Raw genomic sequence first — 23386 nt, forward strand, 5'->3', positions numbered from 1 at the left:
ATTTTCTGTTGCAAATGGCTTAATTAATCACTTCCCTCAGCTCCAAATGGAAAGAGGTTTGAGCTACAAAAGCTCTGCTTGCTTTAACCTCCAGGCAAGCAGATGCTCTTCCCTAAAATCCATTTAGCTGTCAAAACGGGGCAAAAATGTTAGCAGCAGAGAGGCTCAAAAACTGAGAGGTCCAGGCACTTCAATGAGGCTTTCCCTTTATTAACAATTATTATTAATAATAATATTTAATAATAATACTAATAATGATGATGATGATGATGATAATAATAATCGAAAAGTACACTGAAACCCAGATCTAGCGAAGATTTTGTTCCTGTTTCTCCAAAAGGGAAGGGCAGGGTCAGGATACCACCAGCACTTTTACATGCAATCCTTTCATGTAAATGATTTCAAATGGGAACTCTTGCTCTTGCCTGCAGACAAAAGCAGAATGCATCACAGTTGCCAGACCACCTGGGACACGGGGAGGAGAGGAAATTTCCAGATGGGTTTTAAGACAATTCATTTATATTTATATAGCCAGAATAAATGTTTTTTTTCTGAGATAGCATTTCCCTTTGCTCTATCTAGACCACCAAGAAAAGAGGGAGGCACAGAATTTCTATTGCATTAATAGTCCTAGAGTTTATGCTTTTGGCTTTTATGAACTTGTGGGAGCTGTTTATTGAGTCATAAACTCTACTAATGGGCATATTATCTCTAAATTATATAAGTACTACAGTATTTGGGTTAGTTAAAAGAAAGGTTTAAAACAGTTACACACTTACAGTTTATCTCAATTACCAACATGATCCCATAATGGGAATTTAATTGCTAATTGCTAGCTTATAGTGCAGAACTACAATAACAACACACAATATATAGCCTGTATAAAAATGTCCAGACAATTCTATATTACCTCCTTTCACTGCTACCTTCTCGTATGGTGGGGTTTTTTACTACAATGACTTAATTCCTAAATTCCTCAAATTAAGAATTCCTCTTTGTCAGGAAAGCATTTCCACCAGTGCTTCATTTGACAGATTTTAGCAAGCCGCATGCACACACTTGAGTGGCTTTGTGCAAAAGGGACGGCCTTATGCATATGCTTAAATGCTTTGATAAATTAGATTCTCAGAGCGGTCTAACAAGAGTAATCATAGTTCCATTTGTATCAAGCCAGGTTTTCCTGTTTACCTAGCTGGAGTGAAATTTGGCCAAGAGACACTGGCCAGAGCCTGAGTCAAGCTAATGGAGCATAGTCAGGTCCACCTGCTAAGCATGGCGCCAAGTCTCTGCTCAGCCTAAGCTCCAAAATATCCCATGAGAGGGATCACACACACACTCAGCACGTAGTGTGGACTCACAGTCTCCGCTGCCTGGTCTGCCCAGCTCAACCCAGACTACCCCCAGCTGGCTGAAGCTCAGCCCTTCCTACACGTCCTGTTCTCACTCCAGCACGGCTGCAACCTGCGCCAAGGGTGGGGTGCAGCCAAGTGGTCACCACATTTGACCTCAGCGCTCCTCTAGCAATGCTGATGGACCCTAAGGGCGGGATTCATCTCACCCCACAGCAGTGCAAACATCCCCATCTAGCTGGTCTTCTTACACCCCTTCACAGTCAGCGGAGAGGGAGGAGCAGTGTACAGGTAACAGGCCTCCTGTAGACGTTCCTGTAGGCTAGTCACTTGCCAGAGGTGCCCACTGCACTTCCATCGGCGAGGAAGGGATCCAGAGAGCTAATGCAGGTGCAGACATCTGCAGGCAAGGGACGTAAGTCTCACCCATAAACCTCCTGCTAGTTTAGAGGAGGCTGCATCCCACCTGCACCACAGCAGCTCTGCGAAAGGTCTTCCTCTTGTCTTTCAAGACAATGCCATTCTCCTGACAGATTTGACTTTGAAAGTGGGAGCTCTCTCAAGTACTGTTAGGTAATACTACGAATTTTTGCTGTTACACATCAACCCACCATGCTGCTTGCCAGGGATCTGCATCAGATTTCTGAGAAGTTTGTGAATCAGATTCTTTACTTCTCTTTGTTCATAGTTCTTAATATGAAACTAGCCTGACGAAAGAGGAGAGCAAAGAAGACAGATGGCTAGGATGAAGGGCAGATAAGGATAGCTAGTTTATTTGTGTGTAATACATACCAGAAGAAGCTTCCAGATGATTCAGAAATGACCAGCTGTGCAGGGAAGGAGTTTATATATTCAATCTATAAACTCAATATACTATATCTATATTAACTTCCTTCCTCATCATGGTTATGCTCCCTCACTGGTTTTAAACTTTATATTGGAAACTGTGTATTAGACACAAGACTTCCCGCACTCCTCTATCTGCCTTGTTTGACCACTGCTTCTGACGGGGTCTGAGTCATCACTCTAAACAAACAACAAGAAGAAATAAATTCAGACCAAACAGTAACTTTAGAAAGTCTTCTTTCAAGATACTTTTCTCTCAAATGTTATCTATACGGCCCTCCAAAACATAAAATTAATTTTAAAAATCTGAGCAAGCTAGATTTTTGCATTTTTTCCTCCTGATATTGTGACTTCTTCACAAACATGATGCTGCTTTGTCTTTTTCCTTGTACTGGAGCTTGTTGGCCAGTCCACCTCAAAAAGGAAGAAATGCTGTAGGTAAATATGCAACAGATAAGTTACTGAGGGTACAGGACATTATTGCTTAAAGAACTAATGTTTCCCTTCATGTCACTGAATAACCTACATATGACTACAAAATGTTAAAAACTGGAAAATTCTTCTGAGTTCCATGTCCCAAATCATAGGAACACACAGAAATGTCCAACAAGCAAGAGACCAGTGAATTACTATTAGTGATATATGGGCTGCTGTTCTCTGAATGCTGTCATGTGACTGAAAACATTCAATATTTTGGTTATTGTGGAATTGGGCTCTCCTCAGTTTTCCTACAAAAACTGCACCTTTGGGAGGCAGAAATGTCTCCTGGGCTAAAAGGACAAGACAGAGAGAGCAAACACAGGAGTCAACTGGGCCGAAACTTTTTCTATGAAGATCTTTCCTGCCACGAAGTAGGATCAACTCCCATCAGTGCATGAAGGACACAAATGCAGGAGGATTTTGACATCTTTTCATTTATGTAGGTGAACTTCTGATGTTGGTACAAATGGCTCTGTCTAGAAAACTACAGTAGATGCCTGTAAATTGGGCAGGACACAGGAAAATACTGCCCGGTGAGGCACTTTAATTTTGTCCGCGGATTGTCTATGGCTGCTTGTGGCTGCCACATCCGAGGGGGACACCTGCGGGTGACCAGAGCAGGCCCTCTGACCTGGACAGGAGGGGAAGATGATGCGAGGCCACGAGCCAGCCAGCGCCCCACCTGTACATGGTCCTCTGCCATTCGCAGCCTGCCATTTGCTCGCAGCAGCAGCAGCAGCTACTCTAGAGAACTTGAAGCCTCTTATTCTCAAATGCCAAGCTGAGGAAATAAAAATTAACACCGAACACACAGCAGACCCCAGCAGTGGGATGGGGAGCCGGTACTGTAATGTGAATCTCTTCTGCCGTGGACAGCACAGATAGTTGCGGAAAGAAGATATCTTTGGCTCCCCTACAGAGATCGAGAGCTGAGATTAACGGCAACTGTGGGGGCTGCCTTCCCCTTTATGCGCTGCATGCTTTAAAGCTGTGGCCTCCTGCCATCTTGAAACATAATCTTGTGGTATTGTCTTCATTCAGGCCCCTCATCAGCAATGTGAAAAGAGAGAAGAAGCTGGTGGCAGGATTACAGGAGAGGTTGAAATATTCTGGGCAGCATATGCTGTAAGTCACATTATACAAAGAGTATTATTGGACTGCTCATTGGCTAGGGCTTTCCCTTCTGGAAGCACTGCTGCTTGTAAAAAAGAAAACCTGGTGAAAAGTGTTTATAACACATCAGACCACAGCATATGACACACTGTGAGCACAGTGACAAGCACTGAAAATATTTTTCAGGCCCTGTCTACCCTGCTCCTAGGAGATCCTTTTGTGCTCGTCAGCGTTATGCAAGATGCATGGGAAAAAAAGGAGAGACGTGAGAATACTAATTCAGCAGAGTATTTAATAAACACCCTAAAGTTACTGTCATCAGATGACCCACCTCAACCTTAAAACTGAGTACTTCAGTCTTGGAAGGCTGTTTGAGACAGGTTTAGAAGTGAGAAACTACCTTCTGTTGTCCAGCTTAAATTTATTCATGGCAAATTAGAACCATTTGTTCATAGACTACCAATGTTCCTAACCGAAACAGATTATTCTCTTTACCTGGCCATAAAGTATTTACAGAGAGAAGTCATATTCTCTCTGAGACTTCATTTTATTTCACTAAATAAGCCAAGTGCCTTTTGTCTCCTTTCTTACCACCACTCTCTTGGTCACCTTTCTAGTTCCTCTCTGCACTGGTTCCAGGTTGCAGTCACCTCTCTTGACCATGACCAGACCAGACCATAATTGAACAGACCTATACACAGGGTTCCACATGAAATTATAAGAAATTATACTTTTTGTACAATTTTTTTTTTTTCTGAAGAGAGGTTCCTCTTTGTCCTATACACATAAAGGAAAACAAACTGAAGTGAATTTTCCATCTCCAAAAGCTACTTGGGAAATTCTAAATGTTCAATCTTTCTTGGAAACCCTTGGCTGTACAAGATTTCCACAACAAACATACCCTTCTGAAGTCTGGGGAACACTGAAAACTTACAAGAGCAACTGCATTCATTTAAAGTGTCAAGCTCGATCTTGGCAGCATGTTTTAAAAATCTTCACCTTCATCAAACCAGCTTCAAATGCAAGTTATCATCGTTTTGGCTCCTGCCACTATCCCTGTGGTCAGACATTTTCCTTGCCATGCAAGAAAACATTTTCTTCTTTTGGATCAAAAAGCAGTGCATGGTCTTGTCAACAACTTGGAGCACTTTAACAGGTTTTCAGAGTTTTCTTTTTGACCTCCTGGACACAGACCATCATTTACCCATTTTATTGCAAATGCTTTCCTAAGTAGCAGCAACACACACAAACTATGCCTTGCCTCGAGTCATTTTTTGCTGACAAAAAAAGGTAAAAAGATGATGAAAGCTTCATATTTTGCCATATGGAGGGAAAATAATTTCTTCTCAGGAGCCAGGGGGGCTAGAGAGAAGACATACAATTACAAATGTCATTTACGCTATCATGCAAAAGTGAAGCAAGATATTTCTAAATGGAATCATAATTCTAAAAAGGAACTTCGCATTTCCAAAGAGATACAGATTTACTGAATTAAGTTATTCTCTGAACTACTGTCGTTCCCTCGGTTTGGGGATTTAAATATGTTGAATTCTCAACCTTCTAAATGAAAGACTTCCCTCCCCAAATTGTAATTGCAGATTACAGAAAGAGCAGGGTTCTCATGCTACTGAATGTGTGAGTTTCCCAGCCACCAGCAGAGGTGTGCTGGCTCACACCTCTTCCCCTTCCCCTCTGGAATAGCGGTGGATGAGTCAGCTCCCCTCTCTTCACCTCAGCTCTTCCATTCTTTAAACTGGGGTAATTACTTCCCTCACAAACCCCTGCAGTAAATTCAGATCTAATCACGGCTTTGAGTGGGCAAAAAAAGAAAATGCTAACAGGAACTCAATTTAGTCATCACAATTTTGAGCAAAGGGAAGGGCATCAATTAATTTTCAAAGGGCAAGTACAGTACCACTGCAAGAACTCTGCACGCTAAAATTGTTCTGAAACACCTTCTATTCATATATGTCTCACCCAAGTAAACTTGGGCGGCTACTGATCTGAGTCACATTTAGAACAAAAAGCAAGAACTGATAGCTTCCATGCCATGCCTGCAAAATATTTACTTCTACACTGGAAGGCTATAATTACCTCTGATACCAGAGCAACTTTATACTGTGCTAAAACCTTGCTAGTATTTCCTCCATAAAATAACAAACTTTGACACAAACAGTACTTAAGTATCACCACAGGAATATAACAAAAAGACAGACATAAAAGCTAAAGAAAAAGAGAGGAAATTGGAATGGAATTACCCTATTGTGCTAAAACAGTCTAATCTAGTATTTTAAGAGATCATCCAACAACCTTTTTTTTGCAGAACAAAGCAGGATCAGCCAGGTCTTGCTCTGTTTGACTCAAAGATTTCTCAATACTTGTAACTTCTCCATATAATCAGACATAAAGATTAGATACACATTTAATCATGCTTGTATAAGTATGAAAGAGTGCTGTTGATTTAGCAGGAGTTACAAAAATACACAAAGTATATATCTATGTTGGAATAAGAAATTAAATTCAATAAAACCTATATCTGATTTTTTTTGTTTTACAAGGAATGTTTTCAGTATCTAAGTAAGCTTTGGAGCTGAAACACTAATCCAAAAGCAGTGCCTTGCATAGATCAGATTATTCTTCCTTGCCAAACAGATCATCCAGAAGAGGTAAGTATTTGATCCCTTTCACAGCAAAGGATGGTTGTCTGCTCCAGTCATCTTCATCCTGAAATTAGTAACCCAGAGAACATCTTAGAATAATGAAAACAAGAATAATTAAAAGCTGGTCAACATAAGATTGAATGAGCTGCTTCATTTCCACACATAGATCTGTGAAAAAGTGGACCTTTATATAGTACGTCCTCTTAAAAAATTGCTACATGCACATTTTTATCAGTCTCGCAGAATATTTTATTAAAAATATTTTCTATCATTAGCACTTTTGCAGATATTTTCAAATTAAACAATGCTATACTTTCTTCATTAAAATGCTTATATGTGAAAGTCTTGAAAGTCATCTATGTCTCATCACCAAAAATTCATACAAAATAATGAGATGAGAAAGAAGAAAAAAGTCAGCTAAATAAGCACAACTCTGTTGCTGAAATCTATTTGTCAAATACAGGTATTGTAGCCCCAAAATACTGCTGTTAATTCATGGTAAGTCATGAACAGTATGACAACTGGATTCTGAAGTTGAACAAGATTTAAATCCCTTCCTTTCTCTGTCTTTTTTCCATTTTGTATTGATCTCTTCATTAAAATATTCTTGTACTATACCAAAGATAGCCTAGGTATTGCAGGTAACTAACAAAATAATAAAAGTCAATAAAAGTCAGTAAACTATACTGGCACAAATTTGGGCACAGTTCATTAAAAACAGTGCTATATGTCAGTATGACAGTTACAGCAAGGCTTTGGAGCTGGTGAAGAACTAATTATCGCAGCATGACGATGACTGATTATAATTTCTATTGATGTCCTTTCTTCCTTTTTGATGTCAGCTGTAACCTTCCTCCCATAACTCTAGGTACTGTTCTTAACTGGGGCTCTTAGGCATCTGCCACTCCTGGAAAGCCCAACCACTGGCTCTCCTCCAAGCAAAGATAATGTTTTCTTCATACCCAGACAAAACCTCATCTCTTATGCTGATCAGAACACACATTTCACCACAAATGCCCATTTTAATCTCCTGCTTGTTTCACAAACACTTTTTCCTCCACGCCTTCAACTTGTGAAGGCTGCCTCTTGGTTCCATCACCACTTGAACCCCAACTTCACCCTGAAGGAGCCATCTCCTTTCCTCACCTGCCAAAATCATGTCATGGTCAATGGCTAGATTAGCCGCCTTGTGAGAGGAAAAGAACAGTCAAACACATTCAACAGCAAAAGTATCCATGCCTCTGCTTCTTTCACTCTTGCTTTTTCGTACACAGCTTAGCACCATCTTCAAGGCAAAAATACCCCAGGCACAAGCTCTGACCTTCTCTTTGTTTCTGTGGTGCTGAGGCTCAGGAGGCATCTTATCCTGACATAATCTCGTGCAAGCGATCATTATTTAAATATTGAGTTATAACTTAAGCACAGAATTCTTCAGTAAAAACAAAGAATATCTACTGAACAAAACCTAATGCACACTTTAAACCACAGGACTGCTGTATAAAACACATGGAAGGGCTTTGATTTTATCTGTACAAGATGGAAAAATTCTTCTCAATGACAAAATGAAAAATAAACCACCATGGAAAGCAAACAGGCAGCATTGGGCTCTCATTAGACATCATTGACAGTTTGAGATGCTACAGAAGAAGGAACTGGAAAGCCAAGTAAAAAAGAGAAGTCAGGTTAATAGCATAACACTTGAAGAATATTGGTTTAAACTATGTCACTGCTGAACTTGAATTTAAAGGAATGCTATGTCTCTAAACGGTCTGGATACAATCAAACACATTCTGTACAAGCGTAGCAACACGTTGGCTAGGCCAGACCTGCAAAACTACGTGTTGGCAGAAGGGCTTCAGGTTTATCTGTTATGAAGTTTTTAAAAATCAGCATAATTGCTTTATGCACTATCTATTTCAAAATGTTCCATTCAGCACAAGATGGCAAAACCAGATTAATCTCTGCAGTTTTTTGATACCACATTTTTATCTACCCTAAGTAGCAGGCTAGTGGAGATATACAAAGTTGATCTATCAATACTGCTCTTGCTGTACGCCTACCAGTGAGGTGGTGCATTATGTACAAGTTTCTATGGCGTTATAAAAAATACATAGCTATTTTCTGCAGTGTCAGTGGACTTTAAAGTATTTCCTGACTATCTCAGCAAGCGAACAGATTGTTTGACGTTTGACAACGATATTTGTGGGTGAAGTGGTATTCACGCCCATTGTTCATGGACAAATACACCTGTTTCGCCTTCTCTTTTTTTTCCCTTCTAGAAAAACGTCGGATATGTTACAACTATTAGGCATGGGGGTGTTAAAAGGCTCTTCGTCCCCATTTGATTTCTTTGCTTCATTCTAAACCTCCCAGAAAAAAAAAAAAAAAAAGTCATTACTTGAAGAAAACAGCCACAAATATGCAAATACAAAAACTGTTGTGGTCTCTACTGGACAAAGAAGTCATGTTAAAGTTGGACTGTCCTGGGTTTGAGTGAGTGGTGGGTTTTCTGGTAGCAGGGGAGGGGGCTATAGGGGTGGCCCCCTGTGAGAAGCTTCACGAAACTCCCCCAGCTCCAAGTCAGCTCCACCTCTGCACCAAAACTGAGCCAATCACCTGTGCCACTGCGATAGCGTATTTAAGAAGGGACGGTGTGAGGAGGAGTTGGACTTGTGAGGAGGAGTTGTGGCAGCTGTGTGAACACCAAGGTCAGTGGAGGAACGGAGGAAGAAAGAAGGGGGGAGGTGTGCTGGAGCAGAGACCCCCCTGTATCCTGTGGTGAGACACCAGAGCAGCCCCTCCCTGCCACCCATGAAGATCTACAGTGGAGCAGACACTGATTTATGGCCTGTGTTTTTCGCCTGCATAATCAAGGTGCTGTGCTCGAAGAAGGCCGGGGTCTTGTGGGAAAAGGTAGCCTTGCTGTTGTATTTTGGCACTGGGAAGATTACAGCGTGCAGGGGTGTCCCACACCGGAGCAACTTGGGAAGGGCTGCAGCTGTGGGAGGGAATCCAGTTGGAGAATGTTGGTGTCCCACATCGGAGCAGTGTAATGAAACACTGCAGCCCGTGGGAGGGACTCACATTGGAGAAAGTTTGTGGAGGACTGTCTCCTGTGAGAGGGGGACCACAATGGATCAAGGGGAAGAAGTTCCAGAAGCTCCCCCCACAGAAGACGGAAGAAACATCAGCACTGACTGCAGCCCCCATTCCCTGCCCCTGCGCCGCTGGGGGAGGAGGTAGAGATATTGGGAGCAGAACTGAGCCTGGGAAGAAGGGAGGGGTGGGAGGAAGGTGTTCTCAAGATGTGGCAATGCTTCACACTGTCCTACTCTGTTATGTGTTGTTGTTAGTGTCTGTAATAAATCTATGTTCCTTTTCTTCTTCCCCTAAGGAGTCTGCCTTTTGCCCGTGACCATAACGGGTGATCTGCCCCTCCCAGTCCTATCTCAAATCCCAAGCCTGGCTCATTTGTCCCTTCTCATCGCTGGAGGAGAAGGGAGGAGTGAGCGCCTGTGTGATGTTTGGCTGCCGACCAGGCTCAAACCATGACATGGACAAATTGTATCAATGTACTGTACTATTCTTTCTTTTTTTCAGATACACTGGTTTTACCTTGAGAGGAATCTTTATTGTCTGGAAAGCAGGGATTTGATTCTTTTTCCAGTTCAGCCCATCCACAAACTTTTTATATTCCACTTGCTTATGGTCATCTTCAAACCTAAGCAGAATATCCATAAGATTACTCAAGGTTAAAGGAAATTTTTAACGATGTTGTATCATTTTATCCACAGCATGCTAAAACATTACCTTTTGGATAATAATTTTTTATTCCTTTACTACCAAACAGTGTCAGGAGTACAAAAAAAAACACTCCCAAACTGTCCGGACTTCTATATTATGCATACTATTCCATATTCTTATACCTTATTATTGTCTTTTATAGTACAATTCAACTTCTTTAAGGTTTATTGCATTTCAACTATTTCATTTTACTTTTGAAGCATTGCTGAACCTTTTCCAACACTGTGATCTTGCAATTGGTGACAAACGTGGAGTTGGGACAATCAGTGTATGATTCCTTTGTGTAGAAAAGAAACAGGTAAAATGATACAAGAGCGCTGTGCTGTAACACAACTGTTCTGCTTTATATGGCTTCTACAGTCATTTTCTGAAAATAAGCAATCCTTCAAAAATGCTGTTTGTACACACCACGGGATCAATTTATAATTGCAAACACAGAGCTCTCAAATAATAGCCAGATTTAAAAATCACATACCTTATCATTTGGTAGTTGCTTTATGGCATTGTTCTTTATTTCTATGGAATAAATATATATTTGTGTCAGGGTCCCCTAAATGATTGAAGATATATACGCTGCCAACTAAGGTCTACAGGTACATGTGGAACATGCTATCTCCCTCCCTCAAATGTCTAAAATCATTAACCTGCACTGATAAACCCCATGGGAGCAGACTTGTAAGCCATGTTATCCTTCTGCCATTGATTTGGATGAAGCAGCTTCAGAAGAAAAAGTCCATAATTCAGCAAAACACTTGATTAAGTGATTAAGGCACTTGTGAACCACTGTTATTTCAGTGGGACTAGTCAAATGCTTGAAAGATATCTGCAAGCTGAACTTACCGTGCAAATTGTTCTTGAAATGAACAGCTTAATGGCTCTGCTATAAATACTATCAGTTTCTGTGAATGATATCTGTCTCACCTAACACTACCTACACATAAGAGGGACCTGGTTTAGGCATATAAGCACACCCTGGAAGTGTCTGCCTCACTGGGGTCTGTGGAGAGACATAGACAACTAGCGAGACTCAATACCTATTCTTTGGTGGGAAACACCAGGTTAAACAATTGTCTTCTGTAATCTGGTGAGACAAATAACTACTGTACAGGAGCAAGATCATCTCCAGGAAACAAGTCTTTCAGAAAACCATTTTATCTTGTCCTTAAAGAAATAGCACTGCACAAAACATAAGCCTCAAAACTTTTAAACCATTGCAGGGGGTTCTGGTAAAAATGAAGCATGAAGGTACTTTAAGGGAAAATTTACAGTACAAACTGGGAAAAAAGTATCAGAGAAGAGAAGAAATAAATCTAGTGACAAAAATAAACTGCAATAAACTGCAACTCATCCTTTTCTCCTCCTCCCCCCACACCTTTCATTTAATAGTCAGCAGGAGAGATAAAAAAATATACTGAGATCTATAAACAGAGATGCTAGCGATAAACTGTAATGTTAAGTACATTGAGTTATGTTGAAGATGAAAGCAAAGTCAGAAAAGAATGCTACTGTTATTAGTATTAAAGAGGAGCCTAAAACATTGCCATGAGAAACCCTCCAATGATAGACTGCTTCTTTATAATAGCTGAGACACAAGTTAAGATTTTCATAAAGCCTTACTTTTGGGGGATATATCCAATAGCCAAGAAAATTATCATTCCCACTTCTAGGGGGTTCTTGTCTGTTTCAGGTTTTTTGCAGGTGGCAATTGGGAAAAGAAAGGAGCTTTGCATTAGAAGTAGGAAGACAATAGAAAAGCTTATACCTCTTGGAAAAAAAATATGGCGCACAGATTCTGAATTCCAGAACTACCATGACAATAATTTTTTTTTTTTCTTTTACTATATATGCATTTGTCTTTCGCTTGTTGTGAAGTCAAAAGATTAGGTCTACTGCCAAGATGCAGAACTGTACAAGCAGGACTTTTAAATAAAGAACAAGTGAAGGCATGTAACTACTTAAACTTTATGTTGAGGCAATGATTTCAAGGAAAGCATTGCTTCTGCTTTCAACAAACATTAACATGAAGAAAAGTCCTTTGATGTGACAGCATTAGCAAACTGAGATGACAACATGGGCATGAAGTTAACTATAACCAAAGATTTTAACATGGACAGAGGAAATCCTAAATTCCCTATTTAAATAGTTACAGAAAGCAGCTTAAAATATTACTCTGGAATAATCCAGAAAGAAAAAAATAATAAATCTACTCTTTAGATCTCTTTCCTGCTATGACTTATTGTATCAATCTACTAAAAGCATACACTTGCAATTTGGCAGAGAGTATCCAGATGGACTGAGGAGATGTTATCAATTTGTGCATTATTAGGACAGAGATGTCATACATTTCAGTGGCTGGAGTTAATATGACTGAAACTGGCAGTGCTCTTCAGGAAAGGAAATTAGATTTGTCTTATCAAGATGCAACAAAGATCTCTTCAAACCATGCTTCTCTTCAGTTTTGCCCTATGACTTCACCAATGCTTGTGATTTTAGACTATGGAAGCCACTCCCCCATCCTTATCACAGTTTGCAGAGCTTTTTTTTCTTTAACATTACAGAAATAATAGCACATTTCTGTTTCTAAAAATAATAGCACATTTCTGCTTCTAAAAATATATTCATAATGAAAAACTCCAGATATGCAAAAAATCTGGTTAAATCACATTATGACCATTCCCAAGGATGAATAAAGGCTACTCAAAATATTCTTTCTTTCCCATCAAGAAAGCTGTAACCCAAACATTTATGTGAAAAGTTAAGGTACATGCAGAGTTTTTTTAATTCCTTAGTTTTGAGTAACATTTATTAAGAAGTTAATCTGATAATAATAGAGGAGACGCATCATGTTGCTTTAACCTTAGAGAAAATGTTGAGATTCTTCAGCCTGTTTGAAAGTCTCTCTGTAACACAGATGTACACTTAAATTGTCATAAACCGCTTATATGAACAGATTTAAAACAGCAAGCACAGGTAAGTCTATGCAACTGATCAGTATGCATTAAGTAATGGCTATCATCTTGTGTATACTTCTATTCATGTCTTGAACAACTATAAATTGAATCATCAGTTCTTCAACAGACTACTGAATAACAGAAATAATTTCTTTTAAGAGATCCACAAATTAATGCTAGAGAGTCTTTTCATCGCAGATGGCATAGGGAGTCTCAGGCATCAAAGGTAATGAGCAGATGACAGAGTGCAGGAGAATGATTTTGTGACCATTTCCAGTCTTGCTACTGCTACCAGGGATCCTTGCTTTCCAGTAGCAGGAAGAGGGGTTACTTCCCGAAATACGATAGCCCTAAAAAAACATTATAGGTAGGCAACTAGGTAAAATATTATGACCCAGCCACAAACCAGTGAAAAGCTGAGCAGGCAGGAGTGGCCTGGCCTGGCCTATTAGTGACTTGAGAACTGGGATGACCATGTAGGAGGCCTATTGTTATCAGGCACTGATACCTGAGACAACAGCAATTAACTTTCTCAAAAAAACAAGCTCCCCCCGCCCAGAGTCCAACAGTCTCACCCTGGTACTTCAGAGAGGTGAAGAGCTATACAGCTGCTTTTAAGACAAATTAAAAGACATATTTTTAAAAACAGGGACATAAGCTTAACAACTAAACTAATGTGAAACAAGCAATGTGTAATACTTGTAAACTTGTCATCCACTCTTTCTTCCCTCCTTTTTTTTCTTTCCTTATCTGCCAGCTGCTTATATATCCTCTGAGAAAGGACTACATCATTTTAAGTCCTTGTTAGCATACATTTAGCATTGTAGTAAATAAATACAACAGAAAAAAAAAAATGAATTCATTACTTAAGCACTTTAGCAACATTTATTTATTAAACAAACTATAATTGTTCACTATGCTTGCATAAATTTAAAGAAATGTTTATAATTACTACTGTAATTTTCTGGAAGAAACAATTGTGTACCATCTGCATTGCTTAACAGATTGTGATTAGAAGTCTGTATTGCCCTGAGAAAATACTGATGGAGAAAGGAAATACTTTTTAATAAACCAGCCCAGGTAAGTTAGAAAAATGGACACATTGTTGGGTACCTAAATCCTACTATTTCACCATCCTACAATTAAAAATATAAATTTACCCTAGACAGACAATATGAAAGAGTCTTATCAAACCTCAGCCTTTGTGCTAATTCTCCCTGCACTCTGTGGAAACTGAATGGTCTTTGGTACAGTAAACAAAGTCTTGGGTCATCTGGAGGTGACCACAAAAATCAGACAATAACTTCTAGTCCCATCTCATGCTTTTAAAAAATGACAGATCATTGCAGTATAATTTACAAATGTAAATAATAAATATTTTAAGAGTATTACCTTTCAAAAGGGAAAAATAGAACCATTAAGTCCTACAGAAAGTCTTTGCCACCTAATCTCATATAGCAAAGCTGAATAAACATATAGCTTCAGTCTTCAACTATTATCTGATCACACTGCCTAGCGTCATTTTATAGCTGAATAGGGTCCAGCTAGTGCATTAACTATATATACTGATTTTGTGGGAATCAATCCAACAATTTTTATTGTACCACTTTCTTCCTTCACAAATACAGATACACACAGTAGGAACACCACCACCACTTGCTTCAGAAACATCAATGGACACAAAACTACATGCTTCCTCATTAAAAAAAAACAAAACAAAACAAAACAACAACAAAAAAAACAAACAAACAAACAAACAAACAAACAAAAACAGAAGGATTATTGTTGACAAACTTTGCCCACACTGAATTGCATACTCCCCTGGAGTGAGACTGTTCTTCTGTTTCATGATTCTTCAGTCTCAAAGAAAACTACTGGAAGCAAGAGGAAAGGAAAAGTCTAAATCTCATTCAGATAATTCTATTCTTTGATTTCCAGATTACTGGAAATTAACTCCTATTAAATAGACTTAAAAAAAAAAAAAAAAAAAATCTTTCCCTGACTCTGCACCCTCAAGAAACAATAAACTTACCAAGCAGTGCCAACTGCACACTGCAGTTCAGTGACTCACCACATAAACTGCCATCTTTCAAAGCAGCTGATATTGTAGTTTAGAACTGGCACTACACATAGCACTTTATCATATGAAGTACTTCTCACACTGATTTCTGAGGCCCAGCTTCACACCCTTCTCATACAGAAATCTGCAATACAGGCTGGCCACAGCCCCCCTTAGAAACAAAGGAAAATGGATGGTAATTTAGAAATCCAGCTCTTTTACAGGCTGAGAAGATAACTCTCTCCTCCTCCATCGCCTACAGAAAGAACCTACAGCAGCTGAATGCTAATTCAGCTGTCATGGGTACCTGGCTAAAGCTGAGTGAAATCCAGCCCTTAGTCTCCTCCTTGTCTTCTAAACTTATCTCTAATTTTTATCATAATGTACTGGGCTTTTTCTTTTTAACCACCTACACTGAGACTCTTCAGGAGAGAAGAGGTTCATCTCACAAAAGATTTCTCTGGTATAAATTCACAAACAATAAACACGTCTCTGGAGTCTATGATGTGTCAGGCTTGTCTGTTTTTCATCAGCATTGAATTAGTACATAAAGGAAAACCTCCAGTCCCTTGTCTTTGCATCTATTCAATTTCAGCCTTTATGAAGTGGAAACTATGAGTACCCCTTGTCTAGTACAGGATGTCAATTGTCCTCCAACACTTTTTGTGCTGGGCAGCTTAGTGGGAGTTCTTAAAAATGAGTTTTAGATTAATGCTAAAATTCAGACATGCTTCTGATGACTAATGCTTGCAACCTAACTGTCAGAAGTGATGAATAGCAAACAAATTGCCAAAGTCATCTTCTTGGCTACTGCAGGGAACTATTCTGGAAGTTTTTGGTGTGGAAACGGGCTTTGTGAAAAATAGCCCTTTAGGCTTCTTAAAGCAGTCTTGTTGATACTGATTTAAGTAGGAAGTCTTGTTTGCAGTATGAAGATATTTTGTTAAAATGGATTCCACATTTCTGCCTGACCAGAGTCTTTTCGCTATTTGATAAATTCAGATGCTTAGTTTGCAATCCCTCATGAAACCGAGAAGCAGACCTACCTGAAAGCATCTAAAAATGACAGAAGACAAGACCTGCTCCTGCAGTATGACAGCACAGACAAAACATTTAAGGATGTTCCACAAGGGAAAGAAGAGACAAATGAGCATGCATTTAAATCTATGACCAGAAAATCTGGCCATGAAAACCAAAGTCAACATGACATGAGTGTTCAAAACACCACAGGTTACTCTGAACTCTAGCCTTTAATACAAGTGCACTGAACACAAGTTCTTTTCACTTCCATTCCCATTAATACAGCTAGCAAAGCAATCTGCCCCATAACAATTAAATGTGATATGGAAAAATACCAAAACCATGTCAACACTCCTTTTTCTTTTTAAAAATTACATAGAATATGTTTGAGGTGAGATTAATAGGAGTAACAGACAACTCTTATCTACTACTGATGTTGTCTACTTGATTCATGGACATTTGATTGTATTCATCTTGGTATGTTTCTTAAAACTCACATAATGTGCTTACATAAGATTATTGCTTTTACCTTACACATACACAGAAACAACTGATGTAAAAAACAGTGAATCTCATTAATAATTGTAAGTAACAGTTGCTGATTTCCATAAAACTAATTCCATAGAATTCTGGCAAAACCCAGATGATCTACTCGGCCAGACAAAATTAAGAGAAGTTGCTGAGATGGATGCACCTCAGTTGATGATAAATATGCTATAAATATGAAAGTCTACATGTGTGTGGGGAGAAAAATCAGCATCATTAAATTATTATTATATAAATGACAAATTCTTAAGAACTGTAAGAAGAACTGCAGTAAGAACTGCAGTAGATATTTAGCATTGATTTTCACCCATGCATGCAGGTCATACTAATTCCCCCTAACTTACATGGTCAATAAAGCTTGCAGATCATCATCAGCCAGTGGCAACTTAAAGGACTTGCAAATAGTCCTGCATGTCTCATGGGGCAGCACTCCACATCTACACAAACAGAGAGAGAGGGGGAGAAGTGTACATTAGTTATTTTCCAGATTTACTTCAAAGTGAATGTTGCTGTGAATAGGAAAACATGTGAGGAATATCAGGGTGGAGGTAAAGAAAATAAAGTTTTATGAAATTTTGCTATTAAGAAGCCAAGACACTTGAAGTGCACATGGGGGCCTGGCTCCCCCACACCGAGGACCTTAGTGATTCTCTGTGATTCTTTATCTGTGACATCAGAGAACAAAAAGGTCAAATGAGACATATAAAGAATGAGCTACAAATCCTTTCTTTTTTCCTTTAAATCACTATTTTCCTTCTTTGATTTAAAATACTGTGTGTTTTGCCTGTGAACATGCATCTGATTATGTCAGAGAATGTTCAGTACAGCAACTATAATAAAAAGTCCACAAACAAAATAAAAAAAAGATACAAAACGGCTAACCCTTTCTTGTCTATTATGAAGCTCTGAGAGAGGCTTAATATTACCAATAATATTCTTTGGGCACAATATACCATTTGCACAGCAACAAAGAGAAAGGTAGGTAGGTTTAGAAGCAGAACTTCCCAAATAACAGCTTAGGACAAATACAGCAAACTTACTTTTCACGGTCATTGTATATAAGCACCGCAGACAGCTGTTCAAAATTCTCAAAGCTATTTTTCTTTAGTTGTTCTTGAGCCACTGCAAGGAGGAAGTGGAGATCCATTTCATATTGATCTCTCACACCATAATGGCGCCCAAGAGTCATAATTTCATGTTCTGAAAACTCTCCATCAGTGATACTGACTATCAAATCTCTGTTCACAAAAAGACAGACTACATTAGTTTTAAGTAAAGGAGTTAAAAACAGTTAATAACCACTAAATTTCAGGGGGAAAAAAAGGAATAAATTCCAGCCATTATAAAATGCTGCATTTAGATCTTTAAAGAATGTATCTACTTAAATTTGAAATCCAGATCTGTTCAAGGAGGTATAATTGAAATTACCTGAACTCTTAAACTTTTGCAGGATGTCCACATTTCCTCAGTAGTTGGCTATACATACAAAAATACATAATAATCATGCCTGAAGCCTTTACCAGAGATGCCATACTGGCATGGAATATTAGCAGAGATTAATTTTGTCATTGTGTCTATCCAACAAGACAGTGAATTAATAAGGTATTACCCTGTTTTGTTCCTAATTACATTTTGCATTCTGCATCACATGATTAATTATCTGTAAACAGAAAGCATGCACAATAGTTGCATAAAATAGAGAGAGAATTAACAACAGAGGAGAAGTGGGGCAGAAGATCCCAACAGAGAACAGAATATTAATCAAGTGTCAAGCCACATTTCACAAAGCATTGTGAAAGCTGGCCCTGATGAGTAGCCTTCAGGGGAAAGCTGGGTGAAGGGAAACAGAAATTGGTCACAGAAAGAGGACAGAAAATTACACCCAACTTGTAATCACAAGTCCTCCTGGCAAGAATAGAAGACAGGAGGCAGTAGCAAGACCAGTTTATGTTTGGACACTGTCAGAGGAGAATCGGATCCCATGCAGGGAAGAGCCTGAGATGTACTCTCCCAAGACTGCTTCTGCTGCTCAGAAAAATCACATCAATCCAAGGAAGAAGTTCCTGAGACCCATCTGATCGGCCAGTGCTGGCACTGAATGACTAGTCATTCCTGTTAATATCAAGAATTTCTTGCCCATAGCAGAGCTGGAGCAATTTCTGGGTAAGCTCCTGAAGGAACTTGTAGTGTATCAGCAAATGGACACAAACTTTGGAGTTTAAGAACCAGGATTAGTAGTTACAGTTTAGAACAATCTCCCTCTGCTTTATGTTGGTGGAGAGGAGGAGAAGGACTAATTTTAAAGAACACACTGTCTCTGCAGGAGGGGCTTAGTTGCCTTCAGGTATTACAGAGTTCTTCATATGTCCTGGATGTTGACACAATATAAGGGATGGAAAACACCAGCAGCAAGGTACACCAGGAAACCTAGGAGGCTTCCTGCTCTCCTGGAACAAGCCTGAACTGTAGGTTACCTCAGCTGTTACAAGGCCTCTTGTCAAACCCAGCTCAGTGTAATTACATTGGCATTATGATCCCAAAGGTCTGCCTCTGGTGAACTCCTGCTCAACAGGATTTTTTTTGACAGCAAGCATCAACATAGGCCTATGTGCTTCAGTCACAATTAGATTAATTATATATAATACTTCTGGATAAACTGCACTAGGAATAAACTTCACCATAATTGCTGATGCAATTAGAGCTGTACCTTGTGGTACCCTTGAGGGCACTGCATCACTGTGATTATATACTGATCTTTGCAAACAAATGGAAGAAAATATCAGTAATGCACAAAGTTCTGACACAAGGCTCAAGCTGCTGGCTAGGGAACAGTTAAATTCTTGAATCAATCTGATAATGGGTCTCAAAGTTCACATGTGAACTGAAAGCACAGAAACTTAGTACCCTTCCACACTGCATAATTTTATCAACAAACATAATTTTTCACATGCTTCCTCTCAAAGGCTTGCATGGTCCTGTTCAAATGAAGATATCTGTTCATAGAATATAACTGTACTTACACAGCTATTAAAAAAAGGATGCTAAACACTGTATAGTGTCTATTTTGATTCAACTGCTGTTTTTTTTCATATTAAATAAATCAGAAAGATCATTTATTTGCAGTGGCAGGAGATAAATATAAGGAGAAGACAAGTTGTTGACAGCAGCAAACCTTATCTGAGATTATGCAAACTCAATGACCAAAACTTGGTCCACCTTTTAGTATTGTCATTATCTTGTCAGTATTATTATTCCACTTACTGAATATTATTATTCATATTGTGGCAGCATTCAGAGATCCAGTCAAAACTGGAACCTCTTTCCTGGAGCCAGCAGTAATACCACTGCAAACACAAAGAAGAGGACAATACTGACTGATAAGCCTGGCACTCTAAATTCTTGGGCTGGTGAAGCTGAAAGCATGTAGATAACATCACTCATCTGAATATTTCCACGGGCTGGATTTCCATACATGGCACAGATTTTTCCAGTGTCAGGATTTTAAAGGTCTTTCATTTTCTCAAGCCAGTCAGTGACAATCAAGTCACCAAAACTCCCAGATAAAATAATTGTCTCATTTGGGAATTAAGAAATATTTCAGCGATTGATAGGGACTAATGAGTGAGACCCAAGATTCACAAACAGAATTACATCTCAACTCCTCCTGACAAAAGGAAACAAGCTACAAAAATTGTTCCCACTGCTTAGTTATCTTTCATCTTACTTTTTTTTGTTGTTTTATAAGAATAAGACAGATTGCAATCTGAATTTGGTAGAGAAAGAAGAAATAATAATTAACTGTTTAAGAGAGCTGTTTCTCAAGCTGAATTGAAGATAGGCATCTTTGTTAAACCCACATGGCTCTTTGTCTCTAACAGAGAACAGTCTTGCCAGTAGCTTATGAGAAAAAGCAGTCTGGATAAGATCATGTGATGCACAGGCGTCCAAATTTTAGTTATTTTTTTCTTCTTTTTTTAACAAAGCTTTCAATGGTTTTAACAATAGCTTAGGGGAGAGCTTCAGTATATGCCATGTATTTTTTTCCTGGATAATGTTCCATAGATTTGGGTTCTGAAAGTAGTTAAAGTAAATTGTATAATTACAATTCTGCTTCACTACATCATACTTATAGGTGTATTTAAAAATGCAGTTCATATAAATTCACATGCATAGAAAGCAAGAAATCTGAACAGCCAAATCCAGAACACAGTCAAGCTTTAGCTGTATTTAAGATAAGAAAAGAGGATTATCATGCTGGTTGAAGCTGTCACACAGATAATTGCCTGTACTAAAAAAATCATTTGTAGCTAGTTATAATCATGAAATGCCAGGACAGACTAAAAATAAACAGTGATGTACACAAGAAAATACAAAACTGAAAGAAAAATACATATTCTATTCACAGAAAAATATCTTTGACTTTTCACTGATGCAAAGAAGTGCTCTTATCTTTGTCTTTAAAACATTTAATTCTAAAATGAATAATAACAAGAAGAAAGCCTTTAAATTATTGGATATAATATGAAAGAACAGAAACAAAAGCTACTATCACTATAGAGCACAGAAATGAAATTCTCCTTCGAGGCAAATTCTTCCTCTGGCAGGGTGAATGCTTCCTGTTAGATCCCCTGCGGTCCTACCCCAGGAGGGATGTAAACCATTAGTAGGTGCTTAGACTGGCCCAGGTGAGCATTGAGGCCAAGAAAACATTTATTTCGGGAATTCCCCTGCTTCATCTCTTGCTCATGAAGAGGGCTACTCCATTTCTATTGCTGAAATCAAGTGCCTCAATACCATGTAACTAGGCATATCTTACTCCATGCCACAGAACTCCACTACCCCAAATTAAACAGCTGGGCTGCTCACAGCAGCAGAGAATACAACTGTAATTAAATTTACACTCAACTGAGACTCTTCTTGATAAAATAAAATCTCCCCCCTGCTGTTTAAAAGCACAATCATCCCTTCTGAAAGTGTGCTCCACCAATTTCATCATTCAGATGTTCCAAAACTTTGACTTGCTCTTGGTGCATGTAAGAAGATAACATGCAGATGATTACTTCATAATTTGAATTAAAACCATAACTATTTGCAACAGTTACTGTTCACATAAAATAAAACCCCTTTCCAAGTGCTGTAAAGTTTCTTCACATACATTAACTGTCAATTTTCTCCCCTTCTTACTCTAGTAATAGCATTTTCCTTCTTAAAGCAATTATCAATTCAAAATCTTGCTTCTGTTGAGTAAAATATCCGAGTCTATAAATATTTTGACCAAAAGCTGCCAATAACTGTGGCCTCTCTTAGTTTAAGTCCTACCTTTTAATCACTTATTTTTCATTTCTCAACACCAGTGTTTTAATTTTTCACTACTTTCACTTTGAATTGCTGGCAGAATCTTCCGGGGACGTATATCTCTTCTGAGATATTTCAGAAATTTCTGCCTTGGGTAACATTCCTACAGGGATGACATTCCACGCAATATACATCTATTTATATGCTTTAGTTATTATGACAGTTCCTAAATATGTAGTGTATTACCACTGTGAAAACCAAATGCTTCTAGGTAAAATTTCCGCCTCTGTTCCACATCATTAACTTTACCAGTGCCCAACACAGTTCATATGCTCAAGTATTCTGGCTGTGGGATAAACTAAACTCAGCTTGCATTTGAACATGATTTCCTCTTTCAAGTATCTATACTTTTCCCCTTTGCCATATCTGGACCATTGCCAGAATCCAGACTTCTGTTCTCCCTATCTATGCTGAAATTACTATCCAAGCATTAATTATTGCTCTCACTACTGCCTTCCAGTTTTTTAAAGATGCTTACTACTGCATTCTATAATTTCAATACACCTTGGTTCCGTGAAGACACTCTCCTTTATCAATGATTCAAAACCCAAATAACGCCATTTTTTAGAGGCAACTCAAACATTCCTTCCTGAATTTCAAAACTACTAATTAATTTGTTTGACTCTCAAGAAGGACTTTTCTTCATCTTTCATTGTATATGTCACTGCTGATTTGCCCTTCTTCACAACACTCTGTGCCACCTCCTTAAAAAGTAGAGATATTTTAGTTGTGCTTTTCAGCTTACTTGAAACTATCACATTTCTTTTTTTTTTTTCTGGGGCATGGATTCACTTTCTTTTTCACACACAGTCTCCAAGTAAATGCAAAACAAATGTATGCCATTTGTCAGCTAACGCGTGCAGAAAGCATCAAGAAACAGTCATGCTCTATACATTTTGGGGAATGTGTCTTCATTAAATATTAAAAAACAAAATCCACTGTCTTACCTGAAAGGGTCATACTCAATCACCTTGGTATGCTCAGGGTCAGTGGCTGCAAACATCTGTCTGATTTCTCTGGAACGAAGTTCAGTTATGTCTTTCAGTTTCTTGAGGATAAAACTGATATCAGCCACAGAGAACTTAACAAAGGAAAGCAAAACACAGATTAGAGAGAAAAGCATCATGCAACCAGCTATTGCAACCACTATACTGCAACCAACAAGAGCTGTCAAGATGCAGGGCAAAGCTGAACTGCTAAGTA

General features: G+C 38.7%; 1 protein-coding gene across 6 annotated transcripts in view; it reads right to left on the reverse strand.

The window, feature by feature from the left end:
- Positions 1-643: 643 nt before the first annotated feature.
- Positions 644-23386, reverse strand: part of EFHC2 (EF-hand domain containing 2) — a 70347-nt gene continuing 47604 nt past the window's right edge. For 5 of the 6 annotated variants that reach the window (XM_042788812.1, XM_042788811.1, XM_032994480.2 and 2 more), the window contains 5 exons: positions 23131-23264; positions 17869-18066; positions 17173-17265; positions 10064-10169; positions 644-6512 (listed from right to left, as the gene is read on the reverse strand). In XM_042788812.1, the coding sequence (XP_042644746.1) occupies positions 6420-6512; positions 10064-10169; positions 17173-17265; positions 17869-18066; positions 23131-23264 (624 nt within the window). In that variant the 3' untranslated portion in view covers positions 644-6419. Of the gene's footprint in view, positions 6513-10063; positions 10170-10727; positions 10769-17172; positions 17266-17868; positions 18067-23130; positions 23265-23386 lie in introns of those variants that run through there. The other variant, XM_042788813.1, reaches the window with a different exon arrangement.

This window comes from Tyto alba, unplaced genomic scaffold, assembly GCF_018691265.1.
Source record: "Tyto alba isolate M040663 unplaced genomic scaffold, T.alba_DEE_v4.0 Super-Scaffold_14, whole genome shotgun sequence".
Classification (NCBI taxonomy): domain Eukaryota; kingdom Metazoa; phylum Chordata; class Aves; order Strigiformes; family Tytonidae; genus Tyto; species Tyto alba.